General features: G+C 41.8%; 1 protein-coding gene and 1 long non-coding RNA gene across 3 annotated transcripts in view; both read left to right on the top strand.

Moving 5' to 3' along the window:
- LOC147246576 (uncharacterized) overlaps window positions 1-27,298 on the top strand; it is a 49,918-nt gene that overhangs the window by 7,793 nt on the left and 14,827 nt on the right. For both annotated transcript variants that reach the window (XR_015109679.1, XR_015109678.1), the window contains one exon: window positions 22,623-22,746. This is a non-coding gene — a long non-coding RNA (uncharacterized LOC147246576). The remainder of the gene's footprint in view (window positions 1-22,622; window positions 22,747-27,298) is intronic.
- On the top strand, window positions 9,633-12,662 carry LOC147246578 (homeobox protein SIX6). The gene is made up of 2 exons (XM_086181916.1): window positions 9,633-10,880; window positions 11,854-12,662. Exons 1-2 carry the CDS (start codon window positions 10,309-10,311, stop codon window positions 12,017-12,019), a joined length of 738 nt encoding a protein of 245 aa, XP_086038042.1. The 5' UTR covers window positions 9,633-10,308; the 3' UTR covers window positions 12,020-12,662.

Below are 27,298 nucleotides of genomic sequence, written 5' to 3'. Positions count from 1 at the left end.
TATCAGCAAAAAAAAAAAAAAAAAAAGGAAACAGGCTTTTCCTTGGGCTTTTAAGTGACACACAAGGACAGGCAGGATTTCTCTGAACTGCCACCTCCCTACAGGCAGTGCTGTTCAGGAGATTTGCCATTTGAAATATTTATATTTCAAAGAAGAATACACTCTGATAATCTTGGTGTGGACATGTCGAATTGATCTTCCCCTTATCTGTGTCAATAGTCAACCAATAATTCCTGCATGATTTTTCTCTGAATTTTCGGAAGCAAAAACATCCGTCAGCTCTCTCCTCATTCGACAAGTCTGCCTGCTGACTGCCTGACTTGGCAACCTTAGCACTTACCCTGTCAAGTTCATCACTGCGTGTCGAGCATCTCCACAACATGCTGTCAAACTGGACTATCTGCTGACCAAAGTTAAGAACTTGGTAGATACCGAGATAACTTTCAGGTCTGGACCTCCACAAATATTTGCTCAAGCTGTGGTGGAGTGTTTACTAGACTGAATAATTACGTTTCATAATGCAAAAATACTGATTGAGTGATGTGCTTTATTTAATGGTTAACATGACAGGCCCTCTAGTGTTATGCTGACATTTAAACATTTATAGGTATATGTCAGCAGCACCTCTCTTTTTTTGAATGCACAAAAAGAAACTGCTGCTGGTGCTGCCGGTTGTAGAGAGGCATCACCGTCACAGTTCTGCTCCCTTTTTGGCTGAAACTGTCATAATTTTTCCGCTGTCATCGTTCGACATGATATATTCATTCCATGCCAGCATACGATGTAGAGGTACAGGGTCATCAGGATTGTAAGTGCGGTGCTGCACTTATTGAGGCTCTGTCTGAAGGTCAAAACCAAATACACCCCAACAAAAAAGCCATTGTTGATTTGTTTCTCCCCTCATGCCTCCCTAATCCTTTTCACCAAGAAAGCATCTTTCTTTCTTTGTGTTGCCTGGGGCTTATGAGACTATCAGGGCACAGGTGTGCCCCGAGGAAAATTCCCCTGCTCTCTCTAAAGCTGTATTATTCAGTACAAGGCCGTGGCAGTCAGTGTCTCTAAAAAGCATTTGGAAGATTGTAAATGGTCCATCACCAAGACACAAAAAGAAGAGAGATACTGTATATAATAGCTTCCTTTTATGTGAGAAGCCAAAAAATATTCTGAACCAAGATTTAGGCTTTATGTTGATTGTAAAATAACCTGTGATACAGCTTCTGTAAGTAGAGTGTTCCCTTGAGATGCTGATATATGTTGTTGCCTCTGATTTGTGAGTGTTTGTGGCCTCAGTCAATACACCAGTCATTTATCAGGACTTTTGCCCCTGCTTGGGCTCATCTTTGATAGACTCTGACTGTTTACTGAGTCACATCGTGACACAATTGAAAAATTAGAAGGGGTTTAATATTTAAAAATGCAGCCATTCACTCAATTCAGTTTATTTCAGCATTTGATAATAATAATAATAATTATTATTATTATTATAATAATAATTATTATAATAATAATAATATTATAATAATTATAATAATAATAATAATAAAATTGGATGTTACTTTGCTTTTCACTTGGTGTTAAATATGGATAATTATAAGAATTTTTACTGCAGTTATTTTCATTCAAAACATTAAAATGGGTAAGCAACAGAATTATATTGTCATATTTTTAGATTGTTAGATTTTAATCAAGTAGGAGGACACTGAAGAGCACAGGATCCATCAAGATCCATGCTGGGGGGTATATTTTATTTATTTATTTATAATGGGGGGGGGATAAAATTAACGTATGATTACGAACTGTTTGACTGACATATTGAAATTTGAATGTGTTATGTGATCAAATGACAAGTCCACGAGCAATGGTGCCAGCACAGACTGGTCCTGAAACAATATGTGGCTACAATAAGGAAGACACCAGAGGAGTAGTGTTCTCAGCTCATCTGAAGTTGCCTGAAATGCCAAATTCTAAACAATTTGCTGGAGTGCTTGAGAATAGTTTTTAACACCTGCCACCATCTTTAACTACTGACATTTCAGAGATTAGATCAATGCAGCCTTGTGATTCAGATCTACTACCAAAATCTAGCTTGCTCTTCCCTGGTACATTGCTCCCTCCTATGCCAAGAGATCTGAGTGGTAGTTTTGAGTATAACCCTGACAGGCTTCAAATATTCAATCCATATGAAAAGTGCATTTACCTTGTAGACACCTAAACATATGACCAAGTTATTGCAGAGCTACTGTACTTATTCAGATGGGTTTTATTGTGTTTATATATCTACTATAAGCACATTCCAGCTCAACATCTCTACCTAACACTATTGAATTATGCTTCTTTTGTCTTCATTTGGGATATAAATCCTGCTGATACCACGGTTCAGTTGCTGCATAGTTTGGGGGTTTATTTGGGGGGGATGGGTCTGGCAAACATTGTTCCAAGCTCAGAAAGAGTTAACACTGTCTCCCTGCTTCTGTTTTACTGACTTGCTGAATTATTTGGCATGACTTGTAAGGACACTGGATACTGATCAATTCAAAAATAACATTCTTTAACCGTTCTGTGACTAGTAAGTTCAGCTCTTTGAGACACTTATCTCTTTTTCAGCATTGAATCAAACTGTGTGTCATTGTGCCTTGTGGCAGTTTATTTTTTTGGACTGACTGAAAGGAAAATGTGCACCACCAAACTTCACTTGAGCTAGTTTCAGTCAATGCTGGCCTCCATTAAGGCTTATTCATCATATCCTCTACTTTTGCATTTATTATAATTCTAGTTTGTCTTAAAAATGCACTGCTGGCTTGCTCATTTACACTGACCCGGATCCTCAGCACGTCTGTTAAGTAGAATGATTTAATCTTCCCTGGCAGGAGCACCCAGAGCACCCCTCTGCTTACCCTCCGATCATGCATTTTTAATCAGTATATTAAGATGTCACATAACAGTCTGAGCTCATCATCAGTGCCACTGGCCACAGCATATGGATATAGCTATTTAGAGCAGAGTTAGATATGCTGCTGGTTCTTTGAAAAATAATGATTGAACGAAGAGGCTTCAGATGTAGTTTTTCGGTAAAGGAACCATATCAGAGGATGGAAAAAACATTGAAAGTAATATATATATATTTTTTTAGAGGTATCATAGGATGTTTCATTTACTGCATGACAAATAAAAGAGCAGGGACTGGCGAGGAAATCATTTGACTCGTCTTCTCAAGGTCTCTGAAGTCTCCACAGGGCCTTGTCCTTGTAGCTCAAGACTGCTGATGCCACGCGGCGCACTGAGAGGGGTGCACATGGATAAATATTTGAGTATGTGTGAGTGGCGAAAGCGAGATGACTCTCAGCCTGTCAGTTGTGTTTGGAGTCGTGGCATCAAACAGGGACCTGTTTAGTGACACCGGGTAACTCAAGCAATGACATGAACACATACACATATACTTTGCCCGCCCTCGTCGTCCTCCCTCACCCCTCACCCCTCACACACAGATAGCCCTGTCAGCTAACTCCTGTCAGAGGCATCACCCTCTAGGTACAGTGGTGAGCTTTATGTGTGCACAGTGATCAGGCAGCTCACAAGCTCTGCCTTCTCCTGCCTCTACCTAGACAACACCCTTCATCCTAATGAGCTTTGTCAGGATGGCATTTGACATAAGCCATCAATAAAGCACAGCTGACAGACATTAAGACTCCAGAAATCCAGGATATCCCTGCCCTCCACCCCTTGTTGTGGAAACAACTCCTGATCATGAGTGATTAATCTGACTGTCAGATATGTTTTAGATGTCCACCTTCCACCTGTTTGAACGTCAGCATTCATTCAGCGTCTGCAGCTTTATATAGAGGACTTTCACTGGCATATTAAACAATGAAAACATTTCCATTTTCAAGAGATACCGAGTGCATTTGTGCTGCTCTGTACAGAGGCTTTCTCAAACGGAGCCAGCTCACAGATGACTGCTCATCTGTGGTTCTCTCTAATAAAACACGAGGTCAAGGAAACGAGTCTGTTTAACAGACACCAATCAACTTAAAGGAGCCTTTTTTGATCCTATAGTGTGACAAGTGCGATGCAGAGATGAGTAGAGCCTTTACTATAAATTAATCGAGAGATCAGGATGAAGTCAGTGTGCTATGAGGGGCTGGGTATGAATCATTCCCTCGCACTAATGGACACATTTCAGGCTTCTGTTTGTATTTGTTCTGGCTTGTTTTTTTGTTTTTTTTCTGTGTTAAACTGCCTGAAGATGCAAAGGTGGTTATTAGGAGTATACAAACAGACATATGAATTTAATCCAGCATGTTGGATTTGTTTTAGAAGGAGTCATTTGTGGTTGCTGTCTCGTTTATTTATTTATTTTTTTTCTCCAAACAAGCTTCATTTCTCTATCAGCCTTCACATACAACAATCCTAAAGAGACTATGTGTAAAGGTCACTGAAGAAAAAGCTGCGATAGAACGGACAAAAGAGCATAGTCTGTTGCTAGAAGAGACATTTATTGACTGCTGTGTGTGTGTGTGTGTGTGTGTGTGTGTGTGTCTGTGTATGTGTGCAGTAACTAGGAGGAGGCAAAGGCTCTTAGACAATGTGAAGTGGAGGTGAGGCGGTATGGCTGCGGCATTGTGACCTATGCCCCAACTCACGCATCATGTAGCTCCCCGGTGCCAGAGGACCCCCTGACCATGATGCGTTTTGACTCCTGTCACCTTTGGGTGTTGTCAACATCCTCTGACATCGACAGGATTTATTGTATTTTATATATATATATTTTTTAGAGTGTGCTTTTCCGCTGCACACAATCTGGAAGATGCTATTGTCTTGACACTTCCGTTAAAACTTTCAGCATGGGCTTAATAATGGAGGTGAAGATTAGGATATTTAGAGATCATGTGAAGAAGAAACAGCTATTTTTTTTCTTTCATAGCTGATTCACTGTGAAGCATTTGTGAGTGAATAAAATGGAAAAAGGGAGATAGTGTGTGGGTGGCTTCAGAGGAAGGTCTCATGACCGAGCATTCTCTCAATCCACCTGTTTTGACTATTAGTGGGGAGCTGCGTCACTGAAAAGGATGATATTGTAAAATATCTTCTTGTACAGTACCTGGTTTTGTCCATGCTGTCAAACCTGCCACATTCAACTTTGACTGACTACGAGGCAACAAAGTCAAAGAAAATAACACCACCGGATTCTGATTTCCTGTATGTTTGTTCTGTGCAAAAAATCTTTACTGTTCCTTTATTACCAGCTTGGCATTTTAGCTCCAACAGAGAAATGTTGCCTCTCAAACACAATCACTTTGTTGTGCAAGTGCTATAGGTGATGCATTTGTTCATTAACTTTTTCTGCTCTATATTGTTCTGCCTCTCACAAACATGGGTAGTATATGACAGCTTTGTGCAACATGTGCTCAACCTCTTTATTTGGCCAGAAATTGACTGCGTTCAAGAGTGGAATGGATGTAATAATTGCACACACTCTAACATGCTCTGTAAATGTGTTTTCAAAAAAAAAAAAAAACAGGGTGTGGGGTGGTGGGGGGTTGGTAGATTTCAAGGTATTGCTAATGGATTTCTGCCAAGGATTCCAGGTTCAATCTGACTTTATTGTTTGTTTGCATCAGGCAAATGTTCTTCTCTCACATTTGCAACCACGGGAAAGATGAAGCATGGAGCTTATGGGAAACCTTCGGTATAGGATGTCACTTACATGCAGCTTTTCAATGGTAGGATTCAAAGGAGTTCCATTTACAGGCCCCAGATACTTGATAAAGCCCAGCCTCACATATAAGCAGTGCACAGCATTGCAAAATGGAAAATCTCTTTGACCAAGGTGTGATGGCACTCGTGTGTCCTCTCTGTGTATGCGACGCAGTGTTCTGTTAATAAAATGACCCTTTTCAGAGCAGCGCTGTGAATGTGTACACTGCAGTATGGCTATTCATCGCTGCTGTCCCTCTCATATTTGAAACATCATTTTGGAATTGCATATTCTGTGCACCCTCCTATGAATTGGCTTAGTGGATATAAGGTCAAATATCACGTGTGCCGATTGTTACAACAGTGTTCAGGCTGTGCGGTGTGGTATATGCCCTGTGAAACAAAAGCTTGGGGGAGGAGTATGTGTGTCAGGGCTGGACTAGCCATGTGTGTGCGCCCCCACGCTGACTGCCGCCGTGTATTGGCTCTCCTCTATCCGTGTCAGCCGGCCTGTGCAACTGAAAGGCACTGGATTACATACACTGGGGGCCAATGGGTCAACGGATAAGAAGTCTTCTCTGTTACCACAAATCCACAGATTAAACGTAGCGTCAAGAGCTAGTGCTGCCCCGAGGGCAAATGGGTCTGAAAACACAACTCTCAGAAAGCTTTGGCTTAACCCTTCTGTCACTGTTGAGCCACGAGGCAACAACGTATGAGCGAAGCGACTTCTCCTCTAATTCTCGGTGCATGAAACTGGCTTTTAAATATATCCGGGTCAAACAGGGGTTAGGGGTGTGTGTCGCTGACATGATATCTTAATTGGAAAGTTAATCCCGTGCAGGGACAGCTACGTTGAAACAGTCTGTCGTGCAGAGGAAAGTCAGAAAACACTGAAGTCATGCAGGCAGCCTATGAATACACACAGACACACACACACAGGCTCACACAGTGATGTTTGCAGCCTCCTTCTTTGCCAAGCAGAAGCGTCTACCTGCCCTAGGCAACTAGCAGCATACATTAGCATTGTGTAACACTGTTTTACATCACTGCCTGCCTTCCCTTGATGCGTTTTAACCGCTTTAAACAGGCCCAGTCCCCTCACAGACACATCAAATGATGGCAGCATCTATGATGTGTTTCAGATTCAAATTGGCATCTACCAGTGATGTTTGGTGCATGCAACCGCTTTGCTGTGCCTGCATACACGTTTGCATCCATCACTGTGGTCCGAGTATGAATATGGAGAGCAGCAGCGGCAGTGTGGGGGAGGGAGGATGAGGAGAGAAAGGTACTGTAGGTCTGTATGGGATAGTGGCAGGATGGCTGTTGGTGACAGGCTCTTGTAGCGTCTCGTCTGCTCCAGTGATCCTAGGGAATCTGGGTCATTTCCAGCCTGTTCACATGTAACTATTCCCCACTCCTTCCCTCCCTCTGCCCAGGGCCAGCTATGACCCAGCTACATGCTAATGATAACAAAGTAAATGTATTTATTTCTTATCATATATTAGGAGAAAACTAAGCACTTGCTTGCAGGGATGGGGTTTGCACCACCACCACCACCCTATTAAATCTTTGTTTGTCTCTGTGCAGCCTTCTCCCATCACAAAAAAACTGGTATCTGTTTTATTTCTTTGCCTGTTGGTTGCTACAGTTGTTTTGCAGGAAATTAATCGTATGGTTCAGAGCGACAGCTGCTCCATAATTTTACATGTATTTAAAAACTAATTTGTGTTTTGTCCTAATTCTAGGACTTACCTGTGTATTACTTGTGTCTTGTATTTGAAAACAATTTGACAAAACCATTTCATTTAAAGGGCCACAGATGCAGATTCTCATTTTTTTTCCCCCTGAGGACTCTTTAATTAATATTTTGTGTTACATTTTGAAGTAATAACCACGTGTTTAGTTACAGCGGGTGGACAGAATAACTTGACACCTTTTTATTTAGCTGCAAATAATCCAACATAATAATCCTGCGGTAAATATTGTTGATTTGTCTGTATGTTAGACTTTTTTTTTTGCATTAGAAAGGTGTTGATTGCATGAGCCAGATTTCTCCCTCGGTGTGATTTTTTTTTTTTTTTAATTTAGCTCCAGACATAGCCATCCAACATTTTCATTCTTATTTATTTCTATGTAATCTTTTAAATGAAATCTTGAGATAAAATGAGGAAAAAAAGAAAACATGAACAAAACAGACATCTGAAAGTTCCAGTGCAGGTTTAACACAGAAAACTACAGGATTTAATTCTGCTTTGTGCAGCAGACAACTGGCTGCTGACATCGAATCCAAATGGACAAATACAAAGAAAAAAGAAAAGCGAAAAAATAGTTTGAATGAGTTCCACTGTGTTGCTGCTGAATGTACAGAGATATTGGTGTCAGGAGGCCTATGTATCTGCTGGTAGTGACACAGGCCTGACTCCAACCAACTGCAGGGCCTCAACTGACTGTTTAAAATCAGGGTGTATCATTTCTGAAGAGAGACGTGAAATAGGCAAAGAAAATCAATAAAATGTGCTTAGCCACCTGTTAATTAGCATCATAAATTCAGCCCGAATACAAAAGCATGCCCCGGCCTTCTCTCCCCTGTTATAAATCATTAAAAGGTGCCTATGAACTAGACATGTTGCCTAGCCTACGATTGTTATTTTCAGCCCTCCGTTTAAGAGATCAAAACCTCGCCAATATTTTATTGATGCGAGCTTCCTGGAAAAAAGTCCTTGTAAATTTAGGTTGGGACAGGCTGTGCGCAGGGATGAAATATTTACAGGCAGCTGAATATTTCAGACCAGCACCTTGTCAGTCGCCCTCGCTGTTTACTTCCCCTGCTGCATCCATGGTGGTCTTATCCTTTATTTACCGCTCGGTGTAATAATATGGAGTGGCCCTGCATGATGAACCAGTTGACGGCGGCATTAATGGGCTTTATTTGATTGTAAGATCAGGCCTATTTCTAACAAGCACCCCCCCCCCCCACTACCGCCCCATCTACAACATGCAAATTTAGTAGATATGGCTGCTGGATTGGAATTTTTAATTGAATGTGTAACGGTGAAGCGTCTCCAATAAACCAGCAAGAGAATGAACAGCTTCCTGCGCAGAAGGCATTTCATAACCCCGCATCAAGAGTCTATAATTCATGCAAAAAGAGCCCGAGGGGCTTCAGCTCAGTGTGCGTGCGCGCGCATGTGTATATGCGTGCGTGTGTGTGTGTTAGAGAGAGAGAGAGAGAGAGAGAGAGAATAATATCAGGCTTTTCCGTCAGAATGAACTTTACTACTGTATCCAGCCATGAAATAATCTGACCCGACACTTCAAACCATCTGCGCTATCTATCCGCCCTCTTATTTACTAAATCAGCCTGTGCACAAAACGGAGTGTGTCTGATACTAAAGCCTGGCAGGGACATGATAATCCTATATACACAAACGCAACTTCTCTCCCCCTCACTGCGCTGATGTGCGGGCTCCTATTTTCTTCCTTTTTCTATTTTTTTTTCAAAGTGGATCATTTCGTCGTTTTTCAGCTTGAATGAACCATCTCCGGATGATCGAGTGTGTTTTTATTTATTTAAAAAAAAAAATACAATCAAGCAGTTATTCTCATTCTTGACACCCTAATTACGGTTCTGATCATGATTAAGAAACTCTGATAAACGCGGGCCGCTTCATCGGAGTGGAAGGATTGTGATAACCGCAAAAAAAGCCGTTGAGTTTTTCCACCTCTGCCTTATTAGGTTATTCATCATGCATCACCTGTTTGGAATAAAAAGATGATCACGTTATTAAGAAATGTATTTATTTGTATACAGAAAGCTCTGCTTTTATATCAGGCTACATGAATGTGTTTGGCTTAATAATTTAGGCTAATTAAAACATGTAGCGTTGCGTATCTCCCGGTGAGGCCGGTCAGCCTGTTTTTTAGGGTAAACCGTTTGAAGACGTGCTAAAGGAGCTTCGGCTGAGCTTGTTTGTCTTGTGTGGCACTTGTGGGCTGAAGGGTCTTTCTTCGGCACCAGCCGCCGTACAAAAGCGCCGGGTGTTTGCAAAGCACGACGGATAAACGTTTGAAGACGCCAAGCAAAAGGTCAAAATGTTTATATTATTTTTTTTTGAAAAGGGAGGTGCTGAGATCTGCTTTCCGCCTGATTGGCCGAACTTGACAGTGATTGACGTGCAGCCATGGCAACCAAGCAGCCAATCTGCCAAGTCCAATAGGAAATCATCGGAGGGGGCTTGACTGTCTTTTTCTCCCCCTTAAAAAAATACATCGCGGCTCCGGCTTTAATTCTCTCCTACTTTCAATCCCGGTGTACCTTGAAAAATACATCGCAGCTCTGGCTTTAATTCTCCGGCACCTTCAGCTCTTTCCCTGCCAAGTTGCCCGAGCCCGAGGATGCGGTAGCCGGCCCCCGCACACCATCGTTCCTCCTCCGCGCCGTTTGCATTATTCACGGCTGCTCAGACGATTGGTCCCGTAACTTTGGGATTGCCTTGTTTTTTGCGTGTCTTGGATTGCCTTGGCGCACGGAAGGAAGAAGAAAAAGGAGTCGACGTGGAGGAGAGAGAGGAGAAAGGAGGGGGAGAGGGAACTACAGGAGAAGCCTCCATGTTTCAGCTGCCCATCTTGAATTTCAGCCCCCAGCAGGTCGCCGGGGTCTGCGAGACTCTGGAGGAGAGCGGCGACGTCGGGCGCCTCGGCCGCTTCCTCTGGTCGCTGCCCGTTGCTCCGGCGGCCTGCGAGGTCCTCAACAAGAACGAGTCAGTGCTGCGGGCCCGGGCCGTCGTCGCCTTCCATACCGGTAATTTCCGCGAACTGTACCACATCCTGGAGAACAACAAGTTCACCAAAGAGTCGCACACGAAACTGCAAGCGCTGTGGCTCGAAGCGCACTACCAGGAGGCTGAGAAGCTGCGGGGACGCCCGCTGGGGCCGGTGGACAAATACAGGGTGCGGAAGAAGTTCCCCCTCCCCAGAACCATTTGGGATGGAGAGCAGAAAACCCACTGCTTCAAGGAGAGGACCCGGCACTTGTTACGAGAATGGTATTTGCAGGATCCATACCCGAACCCCAGTAAAAAAAGGGAGCTTGCACAGGCTACAGGACTTACTCCCACACAAGTAGGAAACTGGTTCAAAAATCGCAGACAAAGAGACAGAGCAGCGGCTGCGAAGAACAGGTAGGACTGCTGCATCCATGCAGGCATGCTGTCTGGTCCTCTGTTTGGCTTTTAGGAGAGAAAAACACACTTCAACTGCGTGATGATGAAACAGGCCTTATTCTAGCATTCCTCTCTGACACAAGGTCTCTGAGTATCAAGAGTCATCACTTGATCCTGAAATCCCTAGTATTTTGGATAAAATAATAATTAAATGTCTAATGGAATTGTTTTATTATTGGATTTAAATGCTGGAATTATCCAGACAGCTTTGTGATTTAAAAAGTGCAGTTCTTTGTATGTCTTTAAAAAAAAAAAATCAGCTTTGTGAATATAAACAATTCCTTGAGTTTCTATTTCATCCAGAGCCATGCCCTTGTTATCATAATCCAAATAATAATTACAGTTTAATGATAATATTAGCTAAGCTGTTATTTAAATGGTAATAATAGTGGTTATTTTCCACTCACAATGAACAGCCTGTTTATTGAGAGGCCTATTGTTGCTGTGTGCTGCAGTCAAAGATGTATTGTTCAGCTTTTATAAAGCTAAGACAGCCTATAATTTTATCAGTTGGTACTTTGGGTGAGTGGTTGAATCTATATATTGCTGTTTATGTCCAGATGGCATATTTTCCTACAGATGCAATAAATCTTGACAATTTTAGATTTAATAATTGAATAAAATCAGAAATTAATTCCAGCACCTGTTATTTATTTATCCCCCTTCCATATCATATTTAGTGTTTTGTAATTATCTAGAAAATAAATTGGGAAGGGAGCTTGTTTTTTTTTTTTTTAATTTGTAGACTGGCCTCCTGTGGTCAGTAAACTGACCCCCAGTTCACCCTTGAAGGAGGCGGTTTGAACTTGACATTTTTCCCCGGTTCTCAGATGAGATTTCCCCTCTCTTTTACAACCCTGTAAACAATAAACGCATCTCGACTGTGATAGTTTCTGTGTCACGCTGTCTCCTCTGTCCTGTACCCACGCAGGCTCCAACAGCAGGTCCTGTCCGGCGGCTCTGTTCGCTCCCTGGCGGATGAGGACGGCACCGTGGACCGTCTGGGGAACTCGTCCAGTCCGGAGGCGAGTCTGTCCAGCAAAGCAGCCGCCTCCGCCATCTCCATCACCTCCAGCGACAGTGAATGTGACATCTGACGGGCAGATCAAGGGTGCTGATGAATGAAATGAAGGATACGAGTGAAAGACAATCTAATAAAACAAGTCATAGTGCCTGCGTTGAGTTAAAACACACTCACACACACACGCACACACACATACACGCCCACATAAACAAATGGATATCTGACGGCTGCCAAAACATGAGAGGATCTGGGATCTGCGGCGCACTGCCCGTCCTCATCCTTGAGGCCTATACTTTCTATTATTTGCGTTTTACCCACGTGTGGATAACTGAACTTAATATGGACGAAACACATTTCACGGACTAATAAACCAATGCCCCGAGATGAATAGTAGACCTAAAAAAAAAAAAAAAAAGAAAGAAGGGAGGGGAAAAAAAGCTAAATAAAAAGGGATGACGGTATCCTAACCTGCTGTTCTCCGTGGGAATTTCATGTTGAAAACGAACTGTGATATTTTTACTTTACTTTCAAAGTTTTATAAATAATGTTTATTTGCCTATTTAAATCGATCTGCTCTGTCTGTCGAATTTCATATTCATTCGCTTGGTGTTTTTAATACTTACCTTGTACACAGGTGAACCTGTTGAGCATGCGCGCTTTAGTGAAATTGTGTTTCAGTAAAAGGAAAAAAATAACTTAATAAAATAATTGTTGATCAAGAGAGCATCAAATTTAGTCTTTTTTTTTTTTACTAATGTGCCGGAGGAAAGAAAGACAACACGACGGCAAAATGACATAGTGTGTGAGTACAGATCAGACCATCGTGGTTTGCATGGGAGCAGCTCGGGTTTATAATGGCGGGGTGCTGCATTGACACGTTTTATGTTTTTTTTTTTTTTTTTTTTAATAGAGGAGGCCTAATTGACCAACATGCCTGCGTCCTGTAATGCAGGGTGACAGCGAGAGGTCACCGAGAGGCCGGCTCACTAACCCGGATGATCTGCGAGAGAGATCATGGAGATCACAACACAGCAGATTGGGAATGCGGGCTTTACTCTGCGCATGGAGAAACACGCGTCTTACTTGTCGATAGGAAGAAATGTGTGCATGGTGCGATTGCGTTTGTTGAAATGAGCAGGCAGTCAAACTCATCTTAGTGGGACTAAACAAACGCGTGTTAAACCTCGTTTGAGGGCATGCTTATTCTCTATATCGAGCAATGTCCGCCTGGTAATTGACATATCATTTTATGTATATGTTATTCAGTGTGATGCAGGGGTTTTCATGCCTTGATCTATCTTAAAAAAAAACGCATTGTGTTGTAAGAGTGCCACAATAGATATTCGTTATGGTATTTCTATACTTCTTTCCCTTCCTGCAGATTTTACATCATTTACAAATCGCCTAAATTAAACCCAGAATTCGAGCGAAGTGAGCGCAGCAGAACTTGAAGTTCAAGTTCAAGCTTTTCTAACTGATGGGACAGACACCTGGTTTCCTCCTCATTCACGAAGAATGAGGCTTCAGTAACTTCTGAAACGCACAAAAGCCTTTCAGCTCCAACAACACAGAAGCTAAATGGAGAGAAAGAGAGGAAACAAGTGCGTGGAAATAAATGGGGTCGGGAGGCTTTTTTTTTTTCTCCCTCCTTCTTGTAGTTGCATCTCTTTCAGACCACGGGGACAAAATGGCTGAATATTTCCGTTTCTATTGAACGTGAGGGCGACCGGGGGGACTGGATGGAGAAGTGTTTCTCGCAGTCAATAAGGTTGTCAAACTGGTCAGTGGTAATCAGTGCTAATGATGGGTCTGAGGTCCCCGCCTGGACAAAGGGGCCCTGCCGATGTTTTGTCAAGGGAAGCGACCGCGGGACCCTCTCCAAAGAAAGGCTCTTGTGAGCCTTGTCTGGAGCTTGTGTGCGTGTGCGTGCGTGCGTGCGAGCTTGTGGTTTAACCTATTAAAAGGTTGTTTTTTTCTAGTGTTTTCTGACTTATAGAGCCTATTGGCGAGTTCTTAGCCATTTCACAATTTAATACTTATTAGATACTTAAAGTGAAATACCTCATCTTATTTATTTATTTATTTATTTTAATAACCGTATCTTAGTGTTGTGTAAAGTAAACATTTCACCTTCGGTTTGTATGAGAGGAATGCAGAACCTCTCCGGGTATTTCAGTTGAATATTAAAAAAAATTTTTTTGACACGATCAGAGCTGTTTAATCGCCTATATGCTGTTAACTGGTGTAGGTAGAGGCTCTTTTCAGCTGTGTTTGTGTTGAAGGTTAGAGTGCAGCCTTGAATATACGTCTCCATTTTATCTGTCAGAAGTAGTTGGGTGCAGACGCCCTGATGCGCGATGCAGTTGTACGGTACACACGACAGCCTGGGTGTGCAGGAACCCTGTACGTCCTGGACCTGGCCGGACTCTCTTGTACCTGCTTGCTCTCATACAAGCCTCAGAATGGGGAAATTTTGCAACTGATGCGCCAGTATTGCATGAATTTATGCATAACCAACCAATTATAGTAGCAAAAAAAAATTTAAATTAAAAAAATAAAAGCACGTGGTGATAATAATAAATTGTGACAGTGTGTTGTAAAATAAATCAGTTTGAAAACAGTTATACAAGAAACTCAAAGTGATTTAAATTGAATTCAAAAGGAACAAATGAAAGCTTGAGGTGCTGCATCCACTCGTGGTATTGTTTTGTATTTTTCCCCACCTGTTTTTATTCTCTTACTTAACGTCATAAAATTTAGTAACAACCAAAAAGCGAGTTTTAAAGATCTAGTCACAGGGTGGCATGATAACAACGATACTCTGCAGATAGGAAACGAATAGTTGCCATGCGAGATGCTGCAGGGCTGCAGCACTAACCAGAGGTCCAGTAGGGGGCGCGCTTGTTCCGCGTCTCAGCACTGATGGTTGATTGACAGGACAGTCGTGGCGTGTTAATTGTTTCATGTGTTGCTGTTTTCGTTCGTTACAAACACACACACCGTTTGTGGGATGAAGTAAAGGAGTTCTGTGTCTGGAATTTAAAATAATGCTTCAACCTCAGTCAGTGAAAAGAGAATTAATCACGAACTATTATTCATTTTTAATTTCTGTATTTTTTCAAGCTTGAATATCGAACGTTTCCTGCTCCCAGAGTCTTTTTTTTGTTGTTGTTTTTGTTGGTTTTGTATGACAGATAATGAGGAGTCTATGGGTTTTGGATTGTTGGAGGGACAAAAGTAGCCATTTGAACTTGATACTTTGGGCTTTGGAAAATTGTGATGAGGTGTTTGTTTTCAATTTCTTGACATTTTATAGACGAATGATTCATCAATCATTGTGATTATAATTAGATCAATCGATTGATGAAAGTAATTAATAGTTGCTGTCCTAGTCCCAATGAGAGAAATGTCAAAGACGAGGAATAACGTTTCATTGGCGAGTTTCTATCACAAAGCAGTCCGTTGTCATGGATATACTGACTGAGATACACGTGAGGAGTGTAAGCAGCTCAGGTTAAAGTTGATGCTGAGTGGTTGTCTTGACTCCACCAGCAGTGCGTAACAGCGGCTGTCAGACGACAGCACCCGCAGACTTTTCAATGTATGTAAATGCCAATTTGTTGGCAGTGGGTTTAGAATTGGATTGGATTGTGTTTTAAATGTGGTGCTGATTCGGTTTTAACACACAACTAATTGGTCTAATGAAGACTGAGCTGAGTTCCCGTGATCACATTTTCCTCTGACTGCTGTTTGGGATAACATACTCGGGTATTGCTAAAGAAGAAGGATTTTTTAGTTTCAGGTACTTGGAGTTCAGCTAATTTGATCTACAATTATAGACTATTTGAACTGATTATTGTCATATAGATTCTTTTTTTTCTCCTGTTTTGAGAAATGCAGTCAGTTATTGACATAAGTGACACCTCAGCGGACTTTTTCCAATCATGAGTACAAACATTTAGAATTGTTGAGACTAAATTCTTCTAATTGCACTTATTGAGGGAAAAGCAGCAAACATTTGTATTTTTTGAGGCTGGAACCACAATATTGCTGGAAAAGTTATCGAAACGACTACCAAGAGTGGACTTGTCTGCCATTGGAGATTTCAGCTGTACTCAAACTCTTGGGTGCTTTAGTTTAATTTACGACAAAACATTTTTTTTTATAATATAGTCAGCATGTGTTATACAGACATGAATTCATAAAATAACTACAAATCCATGTAATGAAGTAAAGTTATGGTATTTCCCCCCTGGAATGTATGGTAGACAGAGTGCCAAGACAACAACAAAAAAAACCTCAAATTAATTTAATTAAATTATTTGACTACAAGTGCCTCAAATTAAAAAGTGCTTGAGTAAATGTACTTTGCATTTGACATCTTATTAGAGATAAAGTCAATAAATCCAAGTGCAGCTACTGAGCATGTTAGCATGTTTAGCATGTCTAAACATGCTTCAAACATGAATTCATGTTCTTTTAAAAGAGAAACAACTATAGAACAGAGTTTTCAAGGTATATTGAGGTATAAACATTAAACATCGCTCGTGAACCGTGCAAGAACGTGTCCTGAACAGAGTCAGGACTAAAATACAGCCCTAGGGCTTTGCTTCCTGACTGTAAGGGTTAAATTTAGGGGGGAAAAAAAAAAAAATGTCCTTAACAGTATAAGAACAAATTTGTGCATAAGAACATTTCGTGAAGGAGTTCCATTGATGTTTATTGTACCGTGTTTGTGATGTACAGCAGACGGAGGCCCTCACCTGAGCGGCACGTTAGATTCACTCTATTAATCATGGAGGATATTGAGATGTGAAGCAGCTCGCCGTAAAAGAGGAAGAAGACATTTCATAAACGATGTTTGATGTCTATGCCTCGAAATACCTTGAAAACTCTTTTCCGTAGTTTTCCTTTACAAGAACATGAATTCATAACAGACACTCCTCAAGGACAATTAAAAACAAGATAAAAGACAACAAACATGCAATCTACCGATGTTAAAAACACAAATAGTTCAAATGAATACAACTACACTGATGGGATACATTCTCTGTTTTCTCCTATACACTGTTGTAGTTCATTCCGTTCTATTATCTATATCTCTCTGTCTATCAACCCTTAAATTGGTGATGTTGTGCACATACTTACCGTATCAAAAATTGTTTCATTTATTTCCTGGTTCTTACAATGAAGGCTTTAACACGCAATAAAACCTGCTGCGGTGTCCAAGTGTAAAAATGGCTGCAGGCAGTAGTTACATCTTAGCATGTGGCACATTTGCATTTTAATCACCTTTACAACAGTACAGCACAATCAGATGTTCAACTGTTATTTTAAGTGGTACGGTGATAATCTGACAAATCAGATTTCAATCTATTTATCAAAAAGTAGTCAAAACAATCTTAAGAAAAGGGAAACTGTTAAGCCACTTAAGTAGAACATTTCCTTTCATGACTTCTAATTCATCTACACACTTACAGTACAGCCGTGTGTAATCGGACGTGAGTCCTATTGTTTTTCAGGATGAGTCAGATTTTTATGAGGAGCTGAGGCCCAATGTACTTTACTCTTCAGATGTTAATATCATGACCGTGATGGAGGGCAGCACGGTGGTGCAGTGGTCAGCACTGTCCCCTCACAGCAGGAAAGTCCGGGTTTGAGCTCCAGCTCAGGCACAGGATCTTTCTGTGTGGAGTCTGCATGTTCTCCCTGTGCCCGTGTGGGTTCTCTCTTCCTCCAAAGACATCAAGAGGGGACAGGGCTGATTGATACTCTAAATTAACCGTAGGTGTGGTTGTGAGTGTGAATGGTTGTCTGTCTCTATGTGTTGGCCCTGCGATGGACTGGCGACCTGTCCAGGGTGAACCCCGCCTCACGCCTGAAGGCTGCTGGGATAGGCTCCAGCCCCCCCACCACCACCCTTAACAGGATAAGTGGTAGAATTGGACTTTGATGGAGAATTCAATATGTATTGCTTGGCCCATTGATCAGTGACAGCACACACTGCCTTCCCATCAGTTGGTTGATCTACACTGAATATCAACAACGAGGAGTGATCAAAGTTTGCATCCATAGAGTTTGGCCTGTGTCAGTGTAGTATTTGTCCCCACCTGGTAGTAGAAACTCCAACTGTGCTTGTCCAGTACACTGACCCGAACTAAACAGGACGTAATTTCGGAACATGAGCTCAGGTGTTGACAGAACACCAGAACGTTGAAGAGTGGAAATTATAATGCCGGAGGACGAGTGCTCACGACCACCAGGAAGTCTGCAGTAATATCAAGAAGTTAACAAAGAGACTGGCTTTATCTGTTTGTTTATGTGTCATATTCACATAGAAAGCATAGTTGGCAGTAAAATGCAATAATATTATTTTCTGTTGCTGCCGCTGCACCCACCATGACAGGGAGAATGCAGTCACCTGAGGTAGAGAAGTTGAGTTTAAAGGTGATAAAAGCATATTGACATTGGATGCATAGAAATGCCACAGCTCTTCATTTTATCGAAGGACTCAGAGCTGAGCCAAGGCATTATGCAGGGAAATAAAGTACTTCCTGTGTGACCTCATTGTACAAGGCTGTTAAACTCACCTTATGTGTCTCCTCTAGTCCGTTTGCAGAGTGGGATGTTGCACTTGTGTCTTTATCGCAGTGAGGTGAACAGGACGATCTTTTCTGACAGGCAGATTTTTCTAAAAAAAGAGAACAAAAGACCATGGATGCTGGTTTTCTTATATTTGTGACTGACAACTCTCGTGTTGGTAGGAGTGTACCAGGTTATTGTTTGCCCTGCCGAACACACCTGGCTTGGTTGAGGATCTCAGAATTTTGCTCTGAATCCTTATACCTGTTTATTAGTTATCAACAGTTACGCGTTGTCTGAGGGTTACCTGAGCTGGCGGAATATCAAGTACCATCCAGGTGGAGAGAGTATGGATGCTGACAGCCCTTCCAGAGTGCCTCTCAATACACAGAACACAATAAGGGAGAGTACTGCTAAACCACAGTACAGTCGATTCAGGCGAGGAAGAGGAGGACGAGTATTGGTCCAGTGATTCCAGGTTCACTGTCAGGTACTAAGCCTGGGAGCCAGCAGCTTAATCTGTTCAGTTTCCAGACTAGTTAACGGAGGAGACGAATACTGAATGATGTGGTATACCGTATCGTTAAAAAGCCTTCGAGAACAAACGTTGTCCTCCCTTGAAAATATACAGATTTGAAAGTTTTACATGGTGAGATTGGAGAGTGGAGGTTAAAAGGTGAGTAAGAGACAGATGCAGAGGGAGATTGACGAATATATTTCAAAGGGAGAGTCTTGGAATGAGTGGACGCCAGCACGGGGGATGTTTTATTTCACCTTAATTTACCAACCAAATCACAAGTAAGACACCCCCACCCAAAAAACAAGTAACAGGGCATAACAATTTGGTCACGATCAAACATCATTATGTTGTTAAATTGAAGGACATTTCCAATGTTGCCAAAAGTAGTTTAATTCGTTCTTTCCCCCGCTAAGATTATTATTTTGATACTATATTGACTTCAAAGTGTTCTGTGAAAAGTTAAGATCGCCAACAACAAAAAGCACATCAAATAATTTTTTCCTTGAAGGACCCCTAATAGCCTTATCACAAAAAAACCCCACCAACATGTAATTTTTGTCTTCAAAGTGAAAAGGTACACTCAGCCTTCATCACCAGCTCGCACGGGTATTCATCAGCTCCCGTTCTGATCAACAGTGGTGGAACATCTTTTGGACGTAAGGGACACACCCCTTTTTGAAGGGCCAAATAAGTTGAAAACGTATGAATTTACTGATTTATGCTATCTGTATTGTTTTTTTGTTTTTGTTTAAAACAGACGTTCAGGATTTAGATCGGCCAGCTCACTTTCGTTCAATAGCATTTATCTTTTTTGGGGGGAAATGATCAGAAAATGGCTCTGATGGTAAAGTTGTCCCCTCATTGATATTATACTCTTCCCCTCTCAGATCAAACTCAGTAAGATATATTGAAGAGGATCATCCATGGTTAGTCTCTTTTTTGTCATGTTAACATTGTTGCATAATGGTTATACGAAAGTATCTTCCTCATGATTTGCACACACACACACACACACACACACACACACACACACACCCCTACCTCCAGAAGTGGTCAAGGTCACTCAGCAGGGGAAACTTCTCCTTTTCAGAGGGGTTTTTCTTCCTCGCCTTGTTGGTTTTTCAAGCACGGTACTCTCCATCTATCCTGCTTGTTGTTTACAAGGTTAAACTAGAACCCCCGTGATCTTCAGAAAAATGTTGTCATCAAAATATTTTGTTCAGGGGACGGAAGAAATCAACAGCAAGCAATTCTCTGACTGCTTATTGTGCAAACGGCCATGGGTTCATAGAATAGTAAATGTATAAATAGACCCTGCGAGAGTGGGAACTCGTCCCTCCTTCAGTGTTTTTCTTTACTTTGGCTATGGCTATTTCAAGGCTTTGACATTTATGTAGCCTTGAAATCAGTGCATCTTTGCTGTATGAAGATGTATCAAGTCGTATAGCTGCTTCATCTCCATCACGTTCCGTTACCAATGGAAACGACGTGTTAGTGGCGACTCCTATTGGTGATGCCCTCTTACAACAACCTGTGAGACGACTCAAAAGAAGGTAGAGCACGTGTTCGCCTTTGCGAACCCCTTCAAATGAGAGCAAACTTGTGTGTGTGTGGAGAGTAAAACTTCAGTCACACAACACTCATAACTTTTGACAGATTTTTGCTGTTGTTATTGACTTTAAGTAAAAATCTTTCAAAGAAGATGAGGGGGACATGAGTTTCTTCAGTGGCACTTTACGACTTGGATGATAGAATCCTGTTGAAAGCCACAAATGTCTACACTTTTGGTAGCTTCGCTTTCAATGCTTTGTGCTAATTATTATTATTTCTTTTGATTGCTGGATATTGTGTTGTAATTCGTTCCATATCTCCTCTACAATGCTATTGCAGACTTTCATCTTAACTTCTTTAACCCATTTATGAGCATAATTTTTATCCTAAAATCCAGTGGCGAATTGCACACTTTATTCGCTGTATTACTTTTTAAGATTCATTATCTGAATCTTAAGTTTGGGTCCATCAACCACTTCATATGATGCTTTCTTAAGCCCCCCTTTTGTTCACACACTACAGGAAGAGCTCTGATCACTCTGCTCTACATTATCAATATTTGGGTGAACGGGTAACAAAATCAGTCCCTCCATTAATCAATCATCCCATCATATCGAGCCTGGCTGTCGTCTTATAAATGCATAATGCAAATGCTTATAAATGTTTGTTTGTAGAGAAAATGCAGATAATGTGAAGCAATTATGCAGCCAGCGTGGGTGCGGTGGAGTCGATTGTCTGCTACGCTCACCTCCACTGGCGCTCTCCTGAGCAGTAAATTCGATTTGTTTTGGCAGGTAAAAGATGAAAATATGACAGAGACAATCACTCTCTGCGTGAGGAGTGATATTGACGGTCTGGATGATGCTCCGTGGAGGTCAGTTGCACCAAATTCTATATTGATTTGGTGGAGTGATGCTGAGTCTTTAAGGGCAGGACAAAGTGAATGATGTATTTTAACTAAACTTGATCAGGGTACTGTGATCACCCTGGCATCACTTCCTGTCACACTTACATAAAGCAGAGCTGTCAATCATGTGCCTTTCCTAATATAACAAGTGCAAATGACTGCTGAAAATTACACAATTACCAGACCGCTAACCTGGAGCATTTGGGCCCCCTCGGGTCAGGGATCTCTTGGTCTACTTCAAGTTGGTGTCCCAGCCTGAGCAGATAGTACCATTATTGTTATACCACTTCCTGTTTATGGAAGCGAAGTAAAATCTGGTCGACTGGACGTAAATTTATCTTTTCAAGATAAACTTACGTCCAGTCGACCAGATTTTACTTCGCTTCGATCTACGATGACCTGGATGAATGAGAACCTACACAGACACTTCCTGTTTGCATCACAGAGCAGTTGGTAGACAATAAATTGTTGCTGTGGAGTGAAAAAGCTGTTGGAATCATGGAGGAGAGTGTCCAGCTTCCTTGCAGAGAGGATCGGGGAAATGTGGGGAGAACCCTCACCTTTCCAACCTGCCACTAAGTGAACCTCCATGATACACAGATAATTCACTTATTTGCCACTTATTAATCATAACTAATTACATTGTCGAACACGGAGGAGGCTTCTCCTACTTTGCTGGAGTTATAAGGCGGCCCTGCAATCTCGCGAACTTCAAGACTCAATTAATGAAGTACGGTTTTTGGCCACTAGATGGAGACAAATGATGCCATACACGATGTCTGATACTGTTGCCGCACAGGAAAGCTTAATGTTTGCTTTCATCAAAATCAAGTTGCCGCCTGAACTAGATAATAACTAACTCACACAACAAGCTGAAAAATCATTCACTGCATCAAAATGATTTTTTTCCCATGTAGTTAAATAGCTGAAATTGAATTTTCCTCATTTTAGATGTAAATACTGTAAACATTGAAAATATTGTGTACAGTGCGGTTATGATTTTCAGGCTTTCTATCAGCTGTTATAACTGAAAAGTAGTTTTAAAAAAAAATCCAGTTCACGTAAATATCAAGTATGTGTTTTAAAAAAGTGCCCTCATTCTTTTGTGTATTTCAGGTTGCAGTACTGACTCTCGGGCACAAGGTGGTGCACAAGCCCCATTGAAGAGAGAAAACCGCTGCAGGTTTTGCATGTATCTCCGCAGGATTGCTGAAAAGTCACAGAAACGAACCTTCATATGGTGAGAACATACCTTTAATGGCTGTTTTTTAATGAAATGATTGAGAATCTTTCAAGAAGAGGACAAAATTATATGTCCTACGATGATTTGAACTTAACATATTTTGACGTTCCAGTCAAATTCCATTTACTGGGAGTCCTCAGTGCAAGAATGAACTGTGTTTTTATGTACATAAGTAAACTACAGGTCCAAAGCAAGTGAGTTTAGAGTGTAAATGAGTGCACACCATTACTGATTTGAAGGTGTGAATGTACATGTGTAAGGAAGTGTTGAGGCAGGGCAAGGGCACCAGTTGGGATTTTAAGGGTCTATATTTATAACTCTCTGGTTTCTAGTTTCTGCAGCTGTCGCCAAGTTTAAGTTCAGTACCTTGAGCCTTTCTCAGTCATGCTCCTGGGTCACCGTTATAAACCTGCCAAACTCTGAGACAGAGAGGGTGAAGCAGCAGGCCCTCGGCCCCTCAGTTCCAGTGTCCTCAAGCTTCAGGCGGTCCAAACTGTCCCATCAGCTGAGCGTCCTCAACCTTATACTGTAGCTCACTCCAGATCAGTGATTGCTTCTCGTCCAAAAACTCATATATACCTGAGTATTCTCTCTGTATTTACTCCGCAGTTCTGTACTCCATCCACATAGCTGCTTGAGAATTACCTTGTCCTCAACCCACCCTCATCTTTTTGTCCTTCACATTATGTCTCTCAATAATGCACAAAAAAATAGCATGTGAAGAATTCACCGCATTGAGACTTTTATTGATATACTGTGTTTTTGTCCTGCCCATCATCAGTTATTTATTGTAGAAATTAAAAAAAAGAAAGAAAGAAAGAACAACAGTTTTCAAGCAGCTTCCAACAATGTCAACCATGTCAAATACAGGAAAGATTTTTTTTTTTAGATAAAAGCCATAATAACAAGTCATCTTTATCCCGCTTAAGCTTTAGATCCTCCTCCTTGGAGTAGATGATGATTTTTATTTTTTATTTTTGCAGATTAGACAGACAAGGAAAAATGAACTTCAGCTGGACCTCTAAAATATTCAGAAGTTCGATAAAACCCTCAAACAGATCAGAAATGAGAGGATTTTTTTTGGTGAATTATTATATCCAAGCAGCAAGTGATAATCAAGATTCACATCATGCTTCTAACAGAAAGGAAGGAAGGAACCAACCTAGTTTGTTATAATAAAAAAAATCGTAGTGAGAGAAAACTGAAAACTCCATGCAGATTCGCCAATAATTATTCTCATCTTCGGAGGATCTGGTGGGGAAGCCTAAACCGTGTGCACTGCTGTGTTGATTTAAGTAATAATTGGTATGTTTAATTGTCTATGGTCATAATTTTATTTATTTATTTTTTTTGATTTCCCTGGGGATATCTTGTCTGCACCATGAATCTACTCTGGTACATTTCGAGATAAAAGAGGGCCACCAATAAGTCCTACCCCTTTCTCCAGAGAGGGCTTTAAACTGCTCTAAATGCAGCTTTAATCAAGGCAGTCAGACATGCTGGCGGTACCATCAGAGGACACATATAGAGATTAATGGTCACACGCATACACACACACATGCACGCACATTTATACAGTCATCGTTGAGGCTGCCATGCAAGGTGCCAACCTGCTTACGAGGGATTCGGTGTCATCCTCACAAGGTGACACTGGGGTGCCGCAGATCGAACCATTAATCTTCCAGTCACTAGGAGGTTGAGCTCCCCAAGAGAGATAGTTGGATTAGACGGATGGATAGAAGGACAGATAGACAGGAAGAGTGTGTGCTGCTGAAGTAGCACCGACTGTCCAGTGGCAGCTCTGTGCCCACTAACAGAGCTTAGCCTGCATTCCAGAGCCGGTGGCACGTTGGTGTGGTGGTAACTCTGAGAGAGCCTGGTAATTACCACCGGCCGCTGTCACCATGCTGCAAATGCACCAGTCAGCAGTGATAGGACACCCCCCCCTCCACCCAGATGCCCCGATTATTAGCCGTGGCAGGGCTTTCACCAACCAGCACGGTGAGCTGCCTGAATGGACTCCTTCCTCTCTTTAATGCATCATTAATAAATATGTCTGGGGAGTAGAAACAAGTAGGAATCTGTTATTGTTGTCTTGGTTGTTGAACATTAAACACCCTACTAACCCCCTCCCCCCCATCTGGCAAACACACTACTGGACCGTGACTACTGCATGACGAGTCATGAGGGTTCTCTCTCAGGAGACACCCACGGGAAAACACACTGCCGGGCTGGAGCGATGGAATGGGAAGTTTATTTTGCTTGGTGCACGGGGCTCTCAGCTCATAGGAGTTCATCACAGCAGCGGCCTCTCCTCCTCCTCTCCCTCGCCGTGTCTGGGGAAACTATTTCACTTCATCCCCACTGCATCTTGACAACTTCTAAATTCTTCACTCATGCCTTCTGTCTTTCTCCTTCTCTGCTGTATCCATCGCTCCTCTGTGCTTCTGTCCTCACCACCCTCCCTGCTCTTCTATCATCTACAGGCTAAAATAGGCCCAGCAGCTTTTCTCTGGGCCTTTTGTCCCTGCTCAGGGAGACGTTTGGCACACAGAGGATCGTGTTACAACTTTCATTTCCTGAATGTTTTTCTTTTTTCTTTTTTTTCCAGTGCGGAACCAAGAAGGGTATTTTATCCTGCTCTGCAGTTGGAAGATGAAGGGCAAAGGGAGGGAGATGGCAGCTCAGATTCAGGCTGCTGTCACTCCAGCCTCGGCAAACAAATAAAGTACAAACTGGACATAGCTGCAGGGTTATGGTGGAGGGGAGCTGCAGTGTTTTTGGGCTCGGTGCGTCAGTGGATCTTGTTTTTGAAGTGTGTATGTGTGTGTGGTTGGGGTGGGGTTGGGGCGGGGGGCAGGGGTTGAGGGGTCCTGTTACTCAGGCTATTTGTGATAGGTGAGGTGATGCCCCACGGGAGTGTGAGGTAGATTTCATTATCCCATATCCCCATACCACTTCCTCTTGTTGTGTCTGCCACCCGAGCCCCTCCCAAGAAAAATCCTTGAGCCTGAAGCACTGATGTGGCTGGATGGGACTTTCTGAGGTGGATGGAAAGGCAGAACAACAACTGAGTGACCATCATGTTTTACCACAGAACCTTAAGTCTAAGTGACATAATTCAAACTGGAACAATATCTGTACTCACCGAAATCTAGAGTTGGTCCAAAAAAATGTACTTTCTCACTGGAAAACTCGTGTTTTGGCTGCCAAAATCTGCCCCTGTCTTCACACAGCCATGCACATTCACATACAACATCAACGAGGGAGTGGTTATACATGGAAATAATCACATGACTCCTGTGTCAACCGAAATATAGTGGTCCAGGAATGAGTCTTAAAAGCTGGAAGTAGGTTAGCGTTGTTGAAAAGCCAGTTTGCTCATCATAAAGCCAGTGGGTTTACAGATCAATGTCTGAAATGCAGCATAAAATATGCCAGTAAATGCCAACTAGACTTGTGAATTCTGAAATGCATTATATGTCCCGGAAATGTGGGGCGGGATGGGGGGACACTAATAAGTGGCTACAGAAAAAATACAGAGGTTGACGCAAACATTAAATGTCATCAAACTGCAGAGAGAAGTGTGAGAAGTCTGTGGTTTGTGCATAGCATGTTAGCTCTGTCTTCATGCCTCAAAAAAAAATCATACACGTGTTGTTCATTCAGGAAGATTGTCTTACTGGAAAAAAACACAACAACTTACAAGTACCATTAACTTTTTTTTTTGCCACAGAACTAATTTTTAATCCAAAATCCCGGGAACTCATAGCGATGCTAACTTCTGTATTTTTGGCCCACAAAAACACATCATTAAAATGGGGCCGTCACTAAGCCTTCGTTACAGTCACCCCCAGTCTCCCCCACATCTTTTTCTCTCTAAATTTAGGATGAAGCACTCCGATTGTCTATATTTATCACATTGTCAGCAAACCAAATGAGAAGGTCAAAACCCACAATGAATTAACTCACTAGCCTGTGTAACAAAGGCCTGACGGAGATCTTTTTTCAATGTCAGCTTGAGATTAAAAAAAAAGAGAGAAAGAAAACTAACGAAGGGGGGAAAAAAAACACAACAGTTTATTTTGACTCAGTCCCATAATCACCATCCTGCTGCTCTACAGTGCATGTTCAATAGCGTTAATCCATGACTGAAAATAGCTTCTCTCCCAGAGAAGCGTGTTTGTCTTGGTTGGATTGGGTTTTTTTTTAAACTACAATTCCCAGGCGTTTTAGGATATTGTGTTCGAGGAAAACTACAATGACAAATTAAAAGAAATAATCTGAATTAATGATTGTGGAAGCATAACAGACGCAGGTTCTTAAATTATAGGAATAACTTACTGTCATGCTACAACCTTCACAGTCAGCAGATCTAACCTGAAGAGTTTGGATGCACGTGTAAGACGGCGCTCTCAATCATCATCAAGTTATCCTTTTGGAACAATGTTCATCCCTCCAGTAGAGTTCCAGAGACTCGTAGGATCGATATCACCGCGCGCTGAAGCTGCCCAACACCTTCTTACTTTTGTCTTGTCAGTTTTTTCCT

The sequence above is a fragment of the Aulostomus chinensis genome, chromosome 17 (assembly GCF_037954235.1).
Source record: "Aulostomus chinensis isolate RoL2024-O1b breed Wild chromosome 17, RoL_Achi_v1.0, whole genome shotgun sequence".
In the NCBI taxonomy this organism is placed as follows: Eukaryota; Metazoa; Chordata; class Actinopteri; order Syngnathiformes; family Aulostomidae; genus Aulostomus; species Aulostomus chinensis.
The sequence above is the reverse complement of the archived record's forward strand: the minus strand, read 5'-3'. Positions and strand labels throughout refer to the sequence as shown.